Source organism: Geotrypetes seraphini, chromosome 8 (genome assembly GCF_902459505.1).
Source record: "Geotrypetes seraphini chromosome 8, aGeoSer1.1, whole genome shotgun sequence".
Classification (NCBI taxonomy): domain Eukaryota; kingdom Metazoa; phylum Chordata; class Amphibia; order Gymnophiona; family Dermophiidae; genus Geotrypetes; species Geotrypetes seraphini.
Window position 1 is genome coordinate 56,449,648 of NC_047091.1, and position 18,093 is coordinate 56,467,740.

At 39.6% G+C, this 18,093-nt stretch overlaps 1 protein-coding gene across 1 annotated transcript in view; it reads right to left on the minus strand.

The window, feature by feature from the left end:
• Positions 1 to 10,898: 10,898 nt before the first annotated feature.
• LOC117366197 (cytochrome P450 2C20-like) overlaps positions 10,899 to 18,093 on the minus strand; it is a 52,850-nt gene continuing 45,655 nt past the window's right edge. The window contains exons 8-9 of the mRNA XM_033957404.1: positions 17,464 to 17,605; positions 10,899 to 11,852 (exon numbers count right to left, since the gene is read on the minus strand). Coding sequence (XP_033813295.1) covers positions 11,671 to 11,852; positions 17,464 to 17,605 — 324 coding nt within the window. The 3' untranslated portion in view covers positions 10,899 to 11,670. The remainder of the gene's footprint in view (positions 11,853 to 17,463; positions 17,606 to 18,093) is intronic.

Genomic DNA, 18,093 nt, shown 5'->3' on the forward strand with positions numbered 1-18,093 from the left:
CATACACAAACATATAAAAATGCTCACAAGATAAGGGAGGGGATGGAGGTATTGGTATAAATGCTTATTGTTTGAAAAAGGGACAGAATGTGGACTTGTAATAATGTATGTTATGTGAGGTCCTATGCATTGAAAACTGTCAAAACGTATGATGTACCTGCCTTCTATTTGACCACTTGAGGGTTGTTTTGATGGGGTTTGTTATGCAATAGAAGAAAAATGATGAATCTTATTTAATCAAATGAAGAAAAATCTTGAAGGCTCGTTGTGAGCTAAATATTATATTTAGATGAATGAACATTTATATTTCCGATTAACCCTACTTTTTTTTGATGATTCCAAAAATATTACGTTTTCTCGTATCAGCTCTAGTTTCTAAGATACAGAACATGTGCCATATACCATTCTTCACTCTGCTTGCCCATTAAAAAATCAGGATATTTTAATGTACTGTTATAATTAATATATTTTGAGCATGATGGTGGACATGTGGTCCGATTGTTGAATTTTTTCTTCTAAAATTTTTACCTTGCGATGCTGCTCTGAGACGCTGTTTGCGTTTTTTCTTGAATCATGCCCCACCCTAAAAGAATAGGAGTAGCGAGAGAGTTGCAATCTTTGTCCCTCACCTCCTCACCGATACAGCCGACACTCGGTCATCCCAACGATGGCAGACTTCCGCACAGACTCGGAGTGAGGAGCACCCGAGTATTTGGAGTTCCAGAAATCACTGTCGCCGCTGATGATCTCTGCACCGCTCTGTCCAGCGAGCAGGCAGAGTAGTGATTCCTTCTTTGGAGAGGAGGGGGGAGTGATGCCAGAGAAGGTAACGGGTGAAACTACACTCCAGGCTGGAGTGCAGGGACGGAAGAACGCTGAGGGTGAGGGGTTGGGAACCTCAGCTAAACACCCTGTGGTAACTCTGGAAATTCTATTGGAGGCCATAAGGAGAATAGATGAAAAGGTAGATAAAACCTCTTCTGATATGCAGATACTGGTTAATGAAGTGGACTTTTTTTCTTTAAATGTTGAAAAGGTGAAACAGGAATGTTTTGATAAAATTGAATCTGAGACTGTCTCTTTGAAAAACTCTATTGTTACAATTATTAGAGAACAATCTTTAACCTCAAGGAAGATTGAGATAATCGTCACCTGAATTTGACAGTACTGAACTTTCCAAAAATTTCTACTATGACGCCGACTGAGCTCTTTAAAAAATTTCTTATATAAAATTTGAAGTTTCCAGCTGACCAAATACCACCAATAAATAAATTGTTCTATTTGCCTGCCTCAATGAAAATCTTTGAGACAAAAGAATTACCTGCAATTGATTACCCGTGTCCAATAGTTTACCTGTTGACACTGATTTGCAGAATTTAACGGCAGTTTTGGAAAGCTCGTATTCTGATATTAAAAAGAGAGCGACACTGATTGTTAGTGTTATATTTGAGCAAGATCTTAATTCTATAAAGCTCTGTTTCACAATTTTGTGGCCCAAAAATATGGTAATATCATGATATAACAAAATTAACCCAAGAAAGGTGCAAGTTATTTCTTGCAATGAGAGATGAGACAAAGAAATTGGGTGCTACCTTTATGTTAACCTACCCCTTCAAGTGTATTATTAAATATTTGGGTTTGAAATATATTTTTTATGCGCCCGATCTGCTAAGATCCTTTTTGGACCTCAAGGGGTTTATCAGAGATGGAGTGTCTGGTTCAAATAATTAGTAACTGGGGGTATTAAGCCTTTTCCTAAATAGTTTCCTCTAACTTCTCTCTCGGTAATTTTGATTCCTCCTTTGTTTCTGTTTGTAGTCTAAGAAAGAGCTATTTCCATAAGATTGTTATTACTTCTTAGCTTGTGCTTAGATTTATTTTCATGTTGGATTATGGCTCTGTATTTCTTTAAACAAGTTGTTAAACTTGTAAAAAAGTTATAATTAATAAAAAATAAAATTTTAAAAAATATATCTTTGGAGCATGAAGAAAACATTAAAAATTAAAAGAAAAGTGTACCACATGAAAATCTACTTCTTTCATACCAAAAGCACAATTTTGTGATACAAACTTTCCAGTCATTCGACACACAAGAAGCTCCTTTTGTAAGACTTCCAAGAATGGGATCTGCCAGGACAATCCTGATAAGATTCCAACAATAGACTGCCATCATGTGTGCATCCCATCTTCCTTGGTATTTGGCTTCCATTGTTTTTATGTCTTGGTGAAATCTTTCACCTTGCTCTTCGCTTAAGTCACCAATGTTTTCTGGATAGCGATCTAAGTGACTGTGCAGATAATGGACTTTAACACTCATGTTACAGCCAAACCTGTTGAAATGAGAGAGCATATCTTCTACTAATTGTGCATAGTTGTCAAGAAAGTTTTTCACAGCAAGAGCAAATGAAGACCAGGCACATGATTTCATTTCATTCTTTGATGCTGTGAAATGTGGGTCATCTGTAAGTTGTCTGCTCTGTGGACCATCAAAAATTCCTGCCTTCAGTTTTTCCATGGAAAGTCCATGTGCTATGTATTCAATGCATGACTTGTCTTTATTCAAAGCCTTTACAAATTGGTTCATCAGGTCTAGCTTTATATGTAGTGGTGGCGGTATGATTTTATCTCATACTACCAAAGGTTGGTTGATTACATTTTGTCCCGTTCAACTTCAGGAAAGGGAACTATGATGCCATGAGACACATGGTAAAGAGAAAACTCAAGAACAGCTCCAGAAAGGCACAGACGGTGGACCAAGCCTGGACCTTATTCAAGGACACGGTGAACGAGGCGCAAAACCAGTATATACCCAGATTTAGAAAAGGGGGCAGAAAGGGTCATGCAAAAGATCCAGCATGGTTAACAAAGAAGTTAAGAAGGTGGTAGGAGATAAGAAAAAATCTTTCAGGACGTGGAAAAGGATAAAACGGAGGAAAATTGGAAGGAGCACAGGAAGCACCAAAAAGAATGCCACCGGGTAGTCAGAACAGCAAAGAAAGAGTATGAAGAGAGACTTGCAAAGGAGGCACGGAACTTTAAAACTTTCTTTCGATATGTGAAAGGGAAACAGCCGGCGAGGGAGGAGGTGGGACCCTTAGATGAGGGAGATAGGAAAGGAGTGGTAAAGGAGGAGAAGGAAGTGGCAGACAGATTAAACACATTCTTCTCGTCAGTCTTCACGAAAGAGGACACATCCAAGGTTCCGGAACCAGAAATATTCTTCAAAGGGGACCAAGAGGAAAAATTATCGTGCATGGAGGTAAGCCTCGAAGACGTACTCAAACAGATAGATGGGCTAAAAACTGACAAATCTCCGGGCCCAGACGGAATTCACCCAAGAATACTAAAAGAACTTAGAGACGAAACAGCGGAATTATTGCAGCAGATTTGCAACCTATCCCTGAAAACAGGGGTAATACCAGAAGACTGGAGGATAGCGAATGTTACACCTATCTTCAAGAAGGCGACCCGGGGAATTATAGACCGGTCAGCTTAACCTCAGTTCCAGGAAAGATGGCTGAATCATTAATCAAGGACAGTATCAGTGAGCACATAGAAAAAAATAAGCTGATGAGAACAAGCCAGCATGGTTTCTGTACTGGAATATCTTGCCAAACAAACCTGCTGCACTTCTTCAAGGGGATAAGCGAACATTTGGACAAAGGTGACCCCATAGACATAGTATACCTGGACTTCCAGAAAGCCTTCAACAAGGTGCCTCATGAGCGCCTTCTAAAGAAACTGTGGAACCACGGGGTGGAAGGGGAAATACACAGATGGATCAGAAACTGGCTAGCAAACAGGAAACAGAGGGTAGGAATAAAGGGACATTATTCTGACTGGAAAGGGGTCACAAGTGGCGTCCCACAAGGGTCAGTGGTGGGACCACTGCTATTCAATATATTTATTAATGACTTGGAAACAGGGACAAAGTGTGAAGTTGTAAAATTTGCGGATGACACAAAACTCTCCAGTACGGTTAGATCTGTTGAGGAGTGTAAAGAACTCCAAAGGGACCTGAACAAACTGACTGAGTGGACAAATAAATGGCAGATGAGCTTCAATGTAGCGAAATGTAAAGTTATGCACATAGGGAAAGGAAACCCGATGTATAATTACACAATGGGGAGGGGGGGTGACATTGGGAAAAGGCGACCTAGAAAAGGACTTGGGGATTTTGGTGGATAGAACAATGAAACCGGCAGCACAGTGCGCAGCGGCTTCGAAAAAGGCGAACAGAATGTTGGGCATTATCAAAAAAGGTATCACTACCAGAACCAAGGAAGTTATCCTCCCGCTGTACAGGGCAATGGTGCGACCGCATCTGGAATACTGCGTCAAGTACTGGTCGCCGTACCTAAAGAAAGATATGGCGATACTCGAGAGGGTCCAGAGAAGAGCAACAAAAATGATAAAGGGCATGGAAAACCTCTCATATGCTGAGAGGCTGGAGAAGCTGGGGCTCTTCTCCCTGGAAAAGCGGAGACTTAGAGGGGATATGATAGAAACTTATAAGATCATGAAGGGTATGGTAAAGGTAGAGAGAGACAGATTCTTCAGACTGGCAGGGGCAGCAAAAACTAGAGGGCACTTAAAAAAATTGAGGGGAGATAGATTTAGAACAAATGCTAGGAAGTTCTTCTTCACCCAGAGGGTGGTGGATACCTGGAATGCACTTCCAGAGGAGGTGGTTGAGCAGAGTACGATTTTGGGTTTCAAAAAGGGATTGGACGAGTTCCTGAAGGGAAAGGGGATCCAGGGGTATAATTAGAGGGATACTATACAATACAAAACGCCCTTGAGTAATAGATCGCTACAGGTCCCTGACCTGGGGGGCCGCCGCGGGAGCGGACTGCTGGGCGCGATGGACCTATGGTCTGACTCGGCAGAGGCAATACTTATGTTCTTATGTTCTTATGTTCTCCAACCACCATATATTCCCTCAGAGGCCAATCTTTTTTTGCCCAATGTTCATATTTGGCTCTACTTTCCCAAAGGCATAAAAAGCAAGGATACTTTATGTAGCTACCATATCTCAGAAACTAGAGCTGATGTGGTCTATCCAATGCAATTTTCTGAATCGGTGCCCTAACTAAATTGTTTTAAGATTGTAATTTTTTAATCTTTTACTTTATTTTTACCTCATTACATGTATGTATTTCGCTGATTGTTCAGTTTCTTATGATGTAAACCGCCTAGAACTCTTGGGTAATAGCGGAATAAAATACATTTATTATTATTATTATTAAATAATCCAGGAACAGGTCAAAAACCCAAGGCAACAAGAACTATATTTTTTTGTTGGCCTCTGTAATCATTGTGTAAAGCTACTGAAGGATTCTGCGTGAATTACAGGTTAATGATAAACTATCTGAGATTAAGAGCAAAGTATATTTACACAGAAAAAGGTCATGATCCCAAACTGGTTCTGCCTACAGTAGGTCTGTGACCCAGCAAGAGCTGCAAGTAGTTATGATCCAGTTCCGGGTCAGCCATGTGCAGTATGCAAGAGCCACTGTGCGCTGGCCCAGCAAACAAGTGCAGCTGGCGCTGAAGATATGGCTAGCGTTTTACAGGCCTACATTTAAAGCTTCTGACTCATACCTGGGCATGCCTATGTACACCTAAGGCCACTTCTGCGTCCATAGGCATGCTGAGGGCTTCTGTAGCCATGAATTGGACATTTATATTGTAGGCGTCATTAGCCGCATTGATTTTATTTTTGTTTTTAAATAAGTGTGTACTGATTGATCCACCTACTGCTGCCTACAATTGGGATGCCATTTTGAGAATCAGGTCCAGAGTGCATATGCTGAGGGATAGGGGCAGGGAACAGGGGGGAGATGCAGAACAGAATGGGCAGGGGAGCAGAGGGAAGATGGATGGTGGACACAGAGAGAAAAGAAATGCCAAAATGGACCAGAGATCCCGGAAAAAAAAAGGTTCAGCAAAAAATAGAGACAAGCAGAAAAGAGATACTGAGATCCAGAATGTGCTGATTCATCAGGGCTATTTAAGATCCACTAGCAGCCCTTTCATCGTGGGACTATTTGGTGTGGCCCTTTCATTGCGGGAGAAGTTCAGCATGCCACTGGATTTTTGTTCCCATGCAGGTTTTCGCATTTTCCAGATATGGGACTCCTGAGGCAGGCCCGATTGGGCTGAAACACAATCGTATCAAGTCACAATATATTAATAAAAAGGTATTGAGCACCAGAGTCTGCCTTCACTGTTTATTTTCTACTTTCCAAGCCTTGGGAAATGATTATCTTCTGTTCTGTTGCAACATACTGAATCAGGGCTTGATTGTCTGATATGGGGAGTGTGTGTATGTGGAAGGGCATTGCCTCCCATATGTGCCACATGCTGGATTGAGGTGGAGAGCTGATGAGGAGGGGGGGGGGTGGCATTGCTATCATCCAGCATTGTCCCTTCTATCACCACCACTATCACCACAATTCAGCATTGCCTCTCTGTTTCTCTCCCTCACTATTGTCCTCTCTTTCCTTCCATTCCTACCATCCAGCATCACCCAATCTCTATCTATTCTCTTTGCCCCACCATCCAGAATTGCCCTGTCTCTCTTCCTTTGTTGTCCCCGATCAATCACCATCGTTGTCCACCTCTCTCACCTTCTTCCTCCACTACCAACATCCAATTTTGCCCCATCTCTTTCTCTACCACCCCTGAGTCACTCCCTCCCACCCTTGCTAGTACTTCTGCCCACCTGTTTGCTTGCCCATTCTCATCTGCCATCTCACCAACTCTGTGGCTGCAAAGAAATGGAAACCAGGCACAGAGATGGAGAAGGTGGAGAGAAGAGATGGAAAAACAAACAAGAGGAAGAGAAAGAATTAAATAGTCATGAAATGATAATGAATGTGACTGTTGGACAGACAGAATGGACCATTCAAGTCTTTATCTGCCATCATTTACTATGTTACGTATTATGTTACTATGGATAATGCTGTCAGCTCATACAGGTTCTACCCCTCCCATGAATACACCCCCTTTGTGGTTCCACATGCTAGAATTTACGTGCACCTCTTTACATATAAATCTATTAAGTGCCAATTAGTGGCCAATAATTGCTTTTTAGTAGCCAATTACTGTCACTGATTGGCTTGTTAATCACAGTTACCAGATGCTAGGGTCCTCCTTGGGGGTTAGTGCCCAAGAAAATGATCTGGGTCTCATTGTAGACAATACGATGAAACCTTTCACCCAATATGTGGCGGTGGCCAAAAAAGCAAACAGGATGCTAGGAATTATTTAAAAAAGGAGATGGTTATGTTATAATGTCCCTGTATCACTCCATGGTGCGATCTCATCTGGAGTATTGCATTCAACTCTAGTTTTATCTCAAGAAAGATATAGTGGTGCTAGAAAAGGTTGAAAGAAGAACAACCAAGATGATAAAGGGGATGGAACTCCTCACATATGAGGAAAGACTAAAACGGTTGGAGCTCTTCAGCTTGGAAAAGAGATGGCTGAGGGAGATATGATTGAAGTCTATAAAATCCTGAGTGGAGTAGAATGGGTACAAGTGGATCAATTTTTCACTCTGTCAAAAATTACAAAGACTAGGGGACAGTCAATGAAGTTGAAGGGAAATACAGTACTTTTAAAACCAATAGGGGGAATTTTTTTTTCACTCCGAGAATAGTTAAGCTCTAAAATGCATTGCCAGAGGTTGTGGAAAGAGTGGATAGCGTAGCTGGTTTTAAGAAAGGTTTGGACAATTTCCTGGAGGAAAAGTCCGTAGTCTGTTATTGAGAAAGACATGGGGGAAGCCACTTCTTGCCCTGGATTGGTAGCATGGAATGTTGTTACTACTTCAGATTCCAGAATCTTTTGTTACTCTTTGAGATTCCGGAATCTTGCTGTTCTTTAGGATTCTGAATGGAATGTTTCTGATCCGTAGTAACATAGTAGATGACGGCAGATAAAGACCCGAATGGTCCATCCAGTCTGCCCAATCTGTTTCAATTTCAATTTTTTTAATTTTTTCTTCTTAGCTATTTCTGGGCAAGAATCCAAAGCTCTACCCGGTACCGTGCTTGGGTTCCACTTGCCGAAATCTCCGTCAAATCCTAATCCAGCCCTTCTACACCCTCCCAGCCATTGAAGTCCTCTCCAGCCCATCCTCCCCCAAACGGCCATATACAGACACAGACCATGCAAGTCTGCTCAGTACTGGTCTTAGTTCAATATTTAATATTATTTTCTGATTCTAGATCCTCTGTGTTCATCCCACACTTCTTTGAATTCAGTCACCATTTTCCTCTCCACCACCTCTCTCGGGAGCGCATTCCAGGCATCCACTACCCTCTCCGTAAAGTAGAATTTCCTAACATTGCCCCTGAATCTACCACCTCTCAACCTCAAATTATGTCCTCTGGTTTTACCATTTTCCTTTCTCTGGAAAAGATTTTGTTCTACGTTAATACCCTTCAAGTATTTGAATGTCTGAATCATATCTCCCCTGTCTCTCCTTTCCTCTAGGGTATACATATTCAGGGCTTCCTTGGGTTTTAGCCAGGTACTAGGACCCTGGATTGGCCACTGTGAGAATGGGCTACTGGACTTTATGGATCATTGTTCTGACCCAGTAAGGCTATTATGTTCTTATGTTATATTCACAGGCAAATTGGGTATGTGTTTAAATTTGCATATGTAATTCAAAATGTCATATAAAGAATCGGGGGGGGGGATAATGCATTAAGGATGTACACCATTTAGCATATGCTAATGTTCATTAGCATGTGCTTAAGTAAAAGGGCCCCTTAATATACAAGAAAAAGCCAGAATAGCATGAACAAAAAAGTAGCACATGCCATTTAATTAAAATAGATTCTGAGCTAAAATGTAAAATCATTGAGAAAACTAAATGAGAACTGAACAGATGTATTCATCTATGTAACTCATAAACCAGTTTATTTACTTCATTTATATATTGCTTATAATTCATAACAGCTCTAGGCAATGTGCAATCTTTATAATATATATATTTGCTAAGAAACAAAAAACATAAAAACAGAAATACTATCAGCAGCAATACAACTTGTTCTTTTCCTTAAAAAAAAAAATCCATATGTAATCTGTTTCTGAACAGATTTCAAGTAGATCATTCTACTGGGTGGGGCTGGAAGTGCAGCAACAGCGAAAGATGCATTCTTCTGGTTTTCCATTAGGTGCAAAATATCTTACTGAAGATACACAGAATTTGGCCTTTCTTGATGTACTAGTGACTGGAAAAGCTATGTTCCACCAAAGTAGACTCCAAATAATTATGATCCTCTCCTCTTGCAGTTTTAAAGATGAACATTAGGGTGGCAATTCTATAACTTGGCACCACATTTTCAGAACAAGAAGTGTAGTTGGCCAAAGCTTTCTTGAAAAGGAAAACAGTATTCCGGGATCCTGAATACACATTGCTTCCCCTCTTAAAAATGTTTTTTGATGTCATCTTTGTTCCACCTGGGGGCCAACTATACTGCACCAATTCTATAATGACTTAAGGGCACTCCAATGCTGTTATAAAATGTTATTAAAAAGTTACATTAGTGCCCCACATTAGGTGAAGCTATTTACGATATATATCAATGGATGGCTTAATTTGGCACATCTAAGTTCACCATGTAGCATGCACAACTGATACTATCCTACAAATAAGAGATATATGAGAGGCTGCTGAAAAGTTTTGAGCCCAACCAACAAAGTTGGGACAGTCTCCATCAAGGGCTATACACTTAGTCCAGTGATTTTCCATTGCTTTCATTCCATTGGAAAAATACTGAACAAGAAAAAGTGGAAAATTGCTGGACTAAGCCCTCGATGGAGACTGCCTCATCTTTGTTGGTTGGTCTTAGAACTTTACAGCAGCCCCTCATATGCTAGTCCTGACAATAATTATTCTGGTTTCCAACCATCCATCCTCAACAAGGATCCTATAGAGTCAGGACCAAGGTCAATTCTAGACTTGGGTTGTGTCCTGTACAGGCAATATGAAAACCTCAGTAGCCTTACAAGAACTGAAAACCAGATGGAGTCCCGGAGGCCTAGAAATGGCATCAACTCTGCCTGAATGGAGAATAGCTGAATGATATACTCTAAGAGAGCCTCAGAGTAGAGAATGACATGGAGTCAAATTTTTCCCCATCCCCGCGGGAACTCATTTTCACATCCCATCCCGACGAGTTCTTTGCCTGTCCCTGCCCCTTTCCTGCAAGTTCTGTTCTCATCTGCACAAGTTTCAAACACTTTAAAATCATAAGTGTTTGAGGCTTGTGCAGTTAAGACAGAGCTTACAGGAATAGGGCAAGGACAGGGATAGCAACAAAACTCGCAGGGACGAGATGGGAAAATTGAGTTCCCGTGGGGACAGGGACAGATTTCACTGACGTCAGAGAAAGGGCGGGACCGCTGGAAGAGGAAGCAGCGCAGACGCAGGGCTCAGAGAAGGGGTGGGACCGCCGGCAGAGGAAGCAGCAGGACAATGGTAGGCAGTTTCTCCATGATGGGGGGGTGGGGAGGCTGTGGGGGTGCGAGTGGTCCTTCGGGGTGGGGGTGCGGGTGTGAGCGGTCCTTCGGGGTGGGGGTGCGAGCGGTCCAGCGGGGGGGTGAATCGGACATCGGGGGGGCATCAGGATTTCAGGGTGGGGACAGGACTTCAAGGGGGGACAGGACTTCAAGGGGGAGAGGAGAGTTGGGGCGGGCGAAAGGAGAGTCGGGGCGGCCAGAGGAGAATCGGGGTGGGCGAAAGGAGAGTCGGGGCGGCCAGAGGAGAGTCGGGGCGGGCGAAAGGAGAGTCGGGGCGGCCAGAGGAGAGTCAGGGCGGGGGAAAGGAGAGTCACGCGGCGACGGGAGAGTTGGGGCAGCATGCGCGGTATACGGGTGTGCGCGGTATATAAAAATTTATTTACATAAATTACAGTTTCCCATGCGCTATACCCGTGTGTGCGTTTTACACGGGTGCGCGGTATATGAGTGAAAATATGGTAATCTAAGTGGCTTATTTCAAGAAGAATTCCATTTTTAAAGGGGAAGGTTTTGGTGATATTCAATTCTCAGAAAAAATGCTGACCTAGGAAGGGACCTTATATGACTGCCATGGTTAGGGTCAAAAAGAAATTATCCCCTTCCCCCATCATTGAAAGAGCTGTTGTATAATCAGATGAAGGCTGGTCTGGATAAATATCATTATGTATACCTCCAGGCTGACGTTACCCTAAGAAATACTCCAGTTCAATATATGTAAAGTCCCACAACAAAAGAATCCACAATGAAAATTAATATGAACATTCAAATTAAAGGAGGAAAAGATTACGAATATGTATGAATAAGTAATATAAAAATAAGTCAATGGATCTCTTTTTGAGGAGGTTTTTCTGATAAGTGATAGGGTACCAAAATTCCCACGGAGAGTTACACAGATAACCCGTGTGGGTACCCACTGAAATATTTTTATTTTGGATTCTTTTGTTGTGGGACTTTACATATATTGAATTAGTCTGCATAAACACCTTTTCTGCCTTTAACTTTACCAATTATGTAGCTACATGGCATCCAAGAGCAAAGTGGTACAGTATAACAGTGCTTTGTGCATCATAAACTATGTTTTAGTATAGCTGGGCCTTTGAATTGTTCTGTAAGATCCCATTGGCTGCCTTAGCGAGGGAGGAGGCAGAGTTTGTAATGGTGAGGTACTTTTGTAATGCCGCTCATTTCAGAGCTCAGGTCAATTTCCTTTGGGTCGACAACAGACTTTAAGTCAAAGTTCTGCAGGATGGTAGTGAGAAAAAGGAAGATCTCCATGCGGGCCAGACCCTCACCCAGGCAAATCCGTCTACCTGTACATGAAAGAAGATCATGGAAAGAATTGTAGATGAATTTGAGATAAGAATGCTGAATGTTGTTTTACTGTTTCCAGCATGATGATTCACATTCTGTTTTGCCGTGCTCAAAGGACATTCCTAATCTCTATCTGTTTAATTTGGGGAGATACCTAGGTAGAATGTTTACCTGCATTTAGTGGTTAAAAGTCATGTATGCATTTCATAATATGTATACTTTTACACACTCTGGAGCAGTTGCACAGCTGGGCAATCTGCTCAAAAACGATTAAAAGAAATATTTGAATTGAACTGATGATGCTTGGCTATCAGCACAATACCTAGCAATGCCTACTTTAGCCATGCTTATTCTCCACCCCTAACCATGCCTATTTTTCAGGTAGGCGTCAATGGTGTCGAAGAATGTCTCAACTTAGGCATCGCTGGTATGTTGCTGATATTCACATGTAAGTTCAATTGGCAATTAAAATTATTTTTTTAAGCAGTTTTTAATGGCATGGTCAATTACTACGCCAGAGAACAGAAAAAGGGAGTCCAAAAGTCCACCCAACAACAACACTCACAAAAGGTGAAAATGCCTTCAGAACTGGAATAAAACTTGTACTTTATTGCATAAATTCTGAACAAAATGTGTGACTCGACACTGACAATATTTCGGCTCTTGGCTGCCTCAGGGGTCTAATGTGAACATAAAAATATATCATATAACAGAACATCATAAATACATCTAATCTAATCTTCAATTTATATACCGGATCATCTCCCTAAGGAGCTCAACTCAGTTTTCAGTTTGTTAAAAAGAAGAGTAGCAAACGAAAAGACTATGAAATAAAAATGCTATTAGTTAAGATTGGATAGATTGTACAGGTTAAAAGGAAAGAATACTAAATTACTTACATTACTGTGTATCAGCTGAAAATCTTGGGTGACTATTGTGAAAACAACCAGGTTTTTAAACATATCAACAAAGTTATCAAAAAACATCTACAAATCAAAACAGATCATCAATCGTGATCATCTTTGAATATTGATATTATCTCATATAAATTCTAAAATCAGAAATATAAAGATACCTTTAAACAAACATTTAAAACAAACTTTTAAAAAAACATTTTAAAATTGATATTATTGAATTTAAAATATATATTTGAAATGTTTTGTTTAAATATTTGTTTAAAGGTATCTTTATATTTCTGATTTTAGAATATATATGAAATATTATCAATATTCAAAGATGATCACGATTGATGATCTGCTTTGATTTGTAAATGTTTTTTGATAACTTTGTTGAAATGTATTTATATGTTCTGTTATATGATATATTTTTATGTTCACGTTAGACCCCTGTCAGTGTCAGGTCATACGTCTTGTTCAGAATTTATGCAATAAAGTACAAGTTTTATTCCAGTTTTGAAGGCATTTTCACCTTTTGTAGGGTGGTGTTGTTGGGTGGTCAATTACTGAGATCCACAAAAAGGCTAATGGGGTTGCAGAGAGAACTGCTTAATAAATAATAATATTAAATGAAGGAAAAAGATCTCAGAATTGCCACTCCAAGGATCATAATGATATCATCCATTAATGGAATTGTGGCGTGGATATCTTTCATAGATCTAAAAAACCTTCATATTATTATTTAAGAAGATGTACTTCATCTTATTTACAAAATTATTTTATATAATGTAGGTGACTTATTTCGTCAGAATTCAACTACTCAATAATTTAAGTTTCTAAAATTCAAAATTCTATTTCTCTATTTTTTCTTTCTTTTTCTACTTTTCTTTTCTATTTCATTTTTACAAGCAGTGCAAAGAGCATGTGCAAATAGCAAAGGTCTTAGTGCAAATTGCAGTTGAAAAATGTGCAAACAGGCAAAATAACTTATAGCATGGCAGATAATAAGCCTTAGATAAGTAAAGCCTTAAAAGAGCACTTATCTTTTTTTGTGAGATAAAGCGGCAGGAGATTATTTCTGCTCACATCCCGTATACAGATTCCAAATCCAAAATTCTATTTCTCTATTTTTTCTTTCTTTTTCTACTTTTCTTTTCTATTTCATTTTTACAAGCAGTTATGGTAAACGGAACTTTGATAAAGATAACTCGTATCTCAATTAAACCCTAAGGAAGCCGCTTGACAGCGGCAAAACGGGTTCCCGTTAGAATCTGTATACGGGATGTGAGCAGAAATAATCTCCTGCCGCTTTATCTCACAAAAAAAGATAAGTGCTCTTTTAAGGCTTTACTTATCTAAGGCTTATTATCTGCCATGCTATAAGTTATTTTGCCTGTTTGCACATTTTTCAACTGCAATTTGCACTAAGACCTTTGCTATTTGCACATGCTCTTTGCACTGCTTGTAAAAATGAAATAGAAAAGAAAAGTAGAAAAATAAAGAAAAAATAGAGAAATAGAATTTTGAATTTTAGAAACTTAAATTATTGAGTAGTTGAATTCTGACGAAATAAGTCACCTACATTATATAAAATAATTTTGTAAATAAGATGAAGTACATCTTCTTAAATAATAATATGAAGGTTTTTTTAGATCTATGAAAGATATCCACGCCACAATTCCATTAATGGGTGATATCATTATGATCCTTGGAGTAGCAATTCTGAGATCTTTTTCCTTCATTTAATATTATTATTTATTAAGTAGTTCTCTCTGCAACCCCATTAGCCTTTTTGTGGATCTGGTCAATTTGTGGCTAATTTTTTTAATTTGATATAATTTTTTGATTGGTCAATTACTAAACCATTTAACCAAATAAAAAATATTAACTTGTGTGCGGATTTAATTTTATTCATTTATTTAGCCCGTCCTTCCAAAGGGGCCCAGAATGGGTTACATAAATGCATTCACAGTATAGACAGGACAGACATAAGTGAAAAGTACTTGCTATACTTGGCAGATATAGCTTAATAGATATTGCAAAATTCGCCATATAGATATAGCAGCCGTGAGTGTAGATTGATGTTGCAGCATTCATAGTACTGACAGAACATAACATAAAGGTAAAACAGTTTTTCCATTACAGGAGAATACATGGTTGATGGTCAGCAGCTGGGTACCAGTGAGTAGCAGAGAGAGGTTTTACTGGGAATGACAGTTGAATTTTAGAATGTGGTACAATTTGGTTATGCATGGAGTGTTTAGTAGGATTGGTAACTATTTAAGTTATATTTTGGTGGCATTTAAGTTACAGTGGGGGCCCATTTGTTGCACCAGGAGATGCTTTTGAGTTCCATTTAAGCAGCACCTAACATAGGCACCTTTATAGAATCAGGCACTGGGAATCTATTCTCTACTGGAATCAAGGTGCTGATTGTCATTATAGAACACTAGTGTAATCTGGAATACAAAAATAGGACAAAGACAAATACAAACTATACTACAAGGACAAAAATGACAGTTAACAGGAGGGAAGGAGGAGGAACTACAATAAAGTATAAGAAAGATAACAGTGATAGAAAGAAGAAAGGGAAATGAATGTTATACTGCATTAACTCTTTGGGCAAAAACAGAAGAGAGAAAGAGGAGAAAAAAAAAGGACGGGGATGAATAAAGTTCAGAAATTATTTTTTTAAGATGGAAACCTTGATGTTCAAACGCAGTTCTAAAATGTTGAGACAATTGTCCGGGTACCTGCACTGATATTCTATACTGGTGTCTGGATAAGGTCTGGTATTGAATACCCATGCTATCAAGTTTTCATTTATAATTTGATAAATTGCTTAATCATACTTCTAAGCGATGAACATAGCTAAAAAAAATTTACAACATTCAAGGAATACCATATATCAAACGTACAAACGATGTACAGGACTTACTGTACCAATGGGAAAGGAGGGTAAGAAGTACAAAATCGGATAGGAAAGAAGACAAGTAGGGGAAGGACAACAGGATGTGAGAGTAGGAACCTGGATAGCAGCCCATTGACGCTATTGTGTCATTATAAAAGAGTCACAAAATAGGTGCCTACTTGGCTTTCAAATCTAGTGAGGATTTACAAGAAAGAAGATTAGCAAAGGTAATCTAATCTTTCGTTGGAGGTATGCAGCCATCTGGGACAAGGACTTGAAGTTTCTACTGTTGAGTTCAGAATCCTATCACCATTTTTGAAAACAATTGAAGACGTATTTGTTCCCTAAATAATGACCATTCCAATTGATTATATCATTTTTAACTTTTGTTCACCACATAGAACTTACAAGGTTTTGCGGTATAGAAGTTACTTGTTATGTTATGCAACCTAATCTTTCATTGGAGGACAGCCCAGAGGTAAGAAAGGAGGAGCAAAAAAGAATGTAAATGATGCTCCCTATAAGATCTCTTGCGAGAAGAGGTTGACTACCTGAGAGTTCAGGAACAGAGTATGTGTGTCTACTAGAAAGAAGATTAACAAAGTAAGAACCTAATCTTTCCATGAATTTGAAATACCATCATTTTGTGGTGCTACAAAAGTGGTTTACTTGGTATAATAGATTCAGTATGCAGTATCAGATGTACGGGGCGGTAAAGTGGCAGAGCGCTGGGGTTGAGCTGGGATCAAGAGGCGGAGCCACAAAAGGAGTGAGTTGGAATTTATCAATTAATGTTCACTTGTCAATTGAGATTAGCTACTACAATATCCTTCTTATTTATAGAGGAGTATTCGGAGAATCTTCTATATCAACATGATGCTGAACTTATGCGGCTAAAACAGTACTATGAAGTTCATAAAGAGCTGTTTGAATCTGTGCAGAAGTGGGAGGAGAGCTGGAAATTGTACCTTGATTTGGAAGTAATTTAATTGGTATAAGGTTATTCCCTAAATAGAGTAAATAACTTTTAAATTATTTGAAAAATATCTGAGCTCAGACAAACAATGGACCTGCTAGTGTTACTCATGTAAGTGATGCATTAATAGATCATAATAATGTTAAATTGATTTTTTTAGTGCAAAAGGAAGGAAGGAAAATTTAAATTAAATCAGTAATTTAAAGAGAGGGTAAGGTTGGGTAGACTGGATGGACCATTTGGGTCTTTATCTGCCGTCATCTGCTATGCTACTATGAGTTTTGAACCAGGTGACGTTATAATAATAATAACAGTTTATATACCGCAGTACCGTGAAGTTCTATGCGGTTTACAAAAGATTAAGCAAAGGTACAAATTGATTGACTTTAAGAGGGGTGGAAGAAAGAAAGTTAATAGGACAGGAAATCCATTGCCCCCAGAGAAGAGAGGCATTTCCATGTGTGTCGGTTAATTTGGAGGAGTAAATTGTTCATGTATAATTAGTTTTCAGTTATACCGACATAATTTTTCTCTACAATTTTGCTACAAATGCACAGGCACAAAAGTGTTGGTGTACTTTGCTGTTACGCAGTGTAGTGAAAATTTCAAGTAAAGTCCAGGAGAAGCTGATCCAGTCCTGATTCTACCTCTAGTGTATGTTATGGGCTTATGGTTTTGATTTCCTTATGAAAAGCAGGGAATTTCAAATACAAATGGGGTAAAATAAATCTTGGTTAAAATATATGGTGATTCCTGAGGTGAACAACATGTAATAAGTAGGTTATGTATCTATAAAACAATGATATGGAAAAAGTATATAGCGATACCTGAAGAGAATGGCATAAAGGCATCGTTTCTTTTAAAGCGACCATTGGCATCCAAAAAGTGGTTGGGATCAAAAGATTCTGGGTTCTGATATTGTTTTGCGTCGTATAAGACAGAGCTCAGCAAGGGATAGATTGTGGTACCCTGGAAGACAAAAATCACATCCTTTAAAATAAGGAAACGGATCTCACGCGACAGAATTTAGAAGGAAAGATTAATGTAGGCCTTGATAACCTTGGAGGGGTCAGTAGGAGAGGCCACATACAGTATAGCTCTATTAGATGGAATGTTGAAAACGGATGGAATTGGTTAAAACAGGTGAATGATAAAATTTAAAATTCATGGTGCTGATATTCAGACCACAGGTAGTGCCATACTAAGGGGGGGGGGGTGCAGGGGGTGAACCGCCACTTGCACTTTATTGGTAGGGGTACCGGCACCTCTCCAGTCCTCCCCCGCTACAAGCGCATCTCCCCCTCCTCCCCCCCACCCTTCACCAACATGAGCAGCAGCTTGCTGCTTGTGCCGGCTTCAGTTCTCCCTCTGATTGCGGGACCAGAAGTGACATCAGAGGGAGAGCAAGAGGCCGGCGCAGGCAGCAGGTTGGAGATGCTGCCAGCAAAGTTAAACAG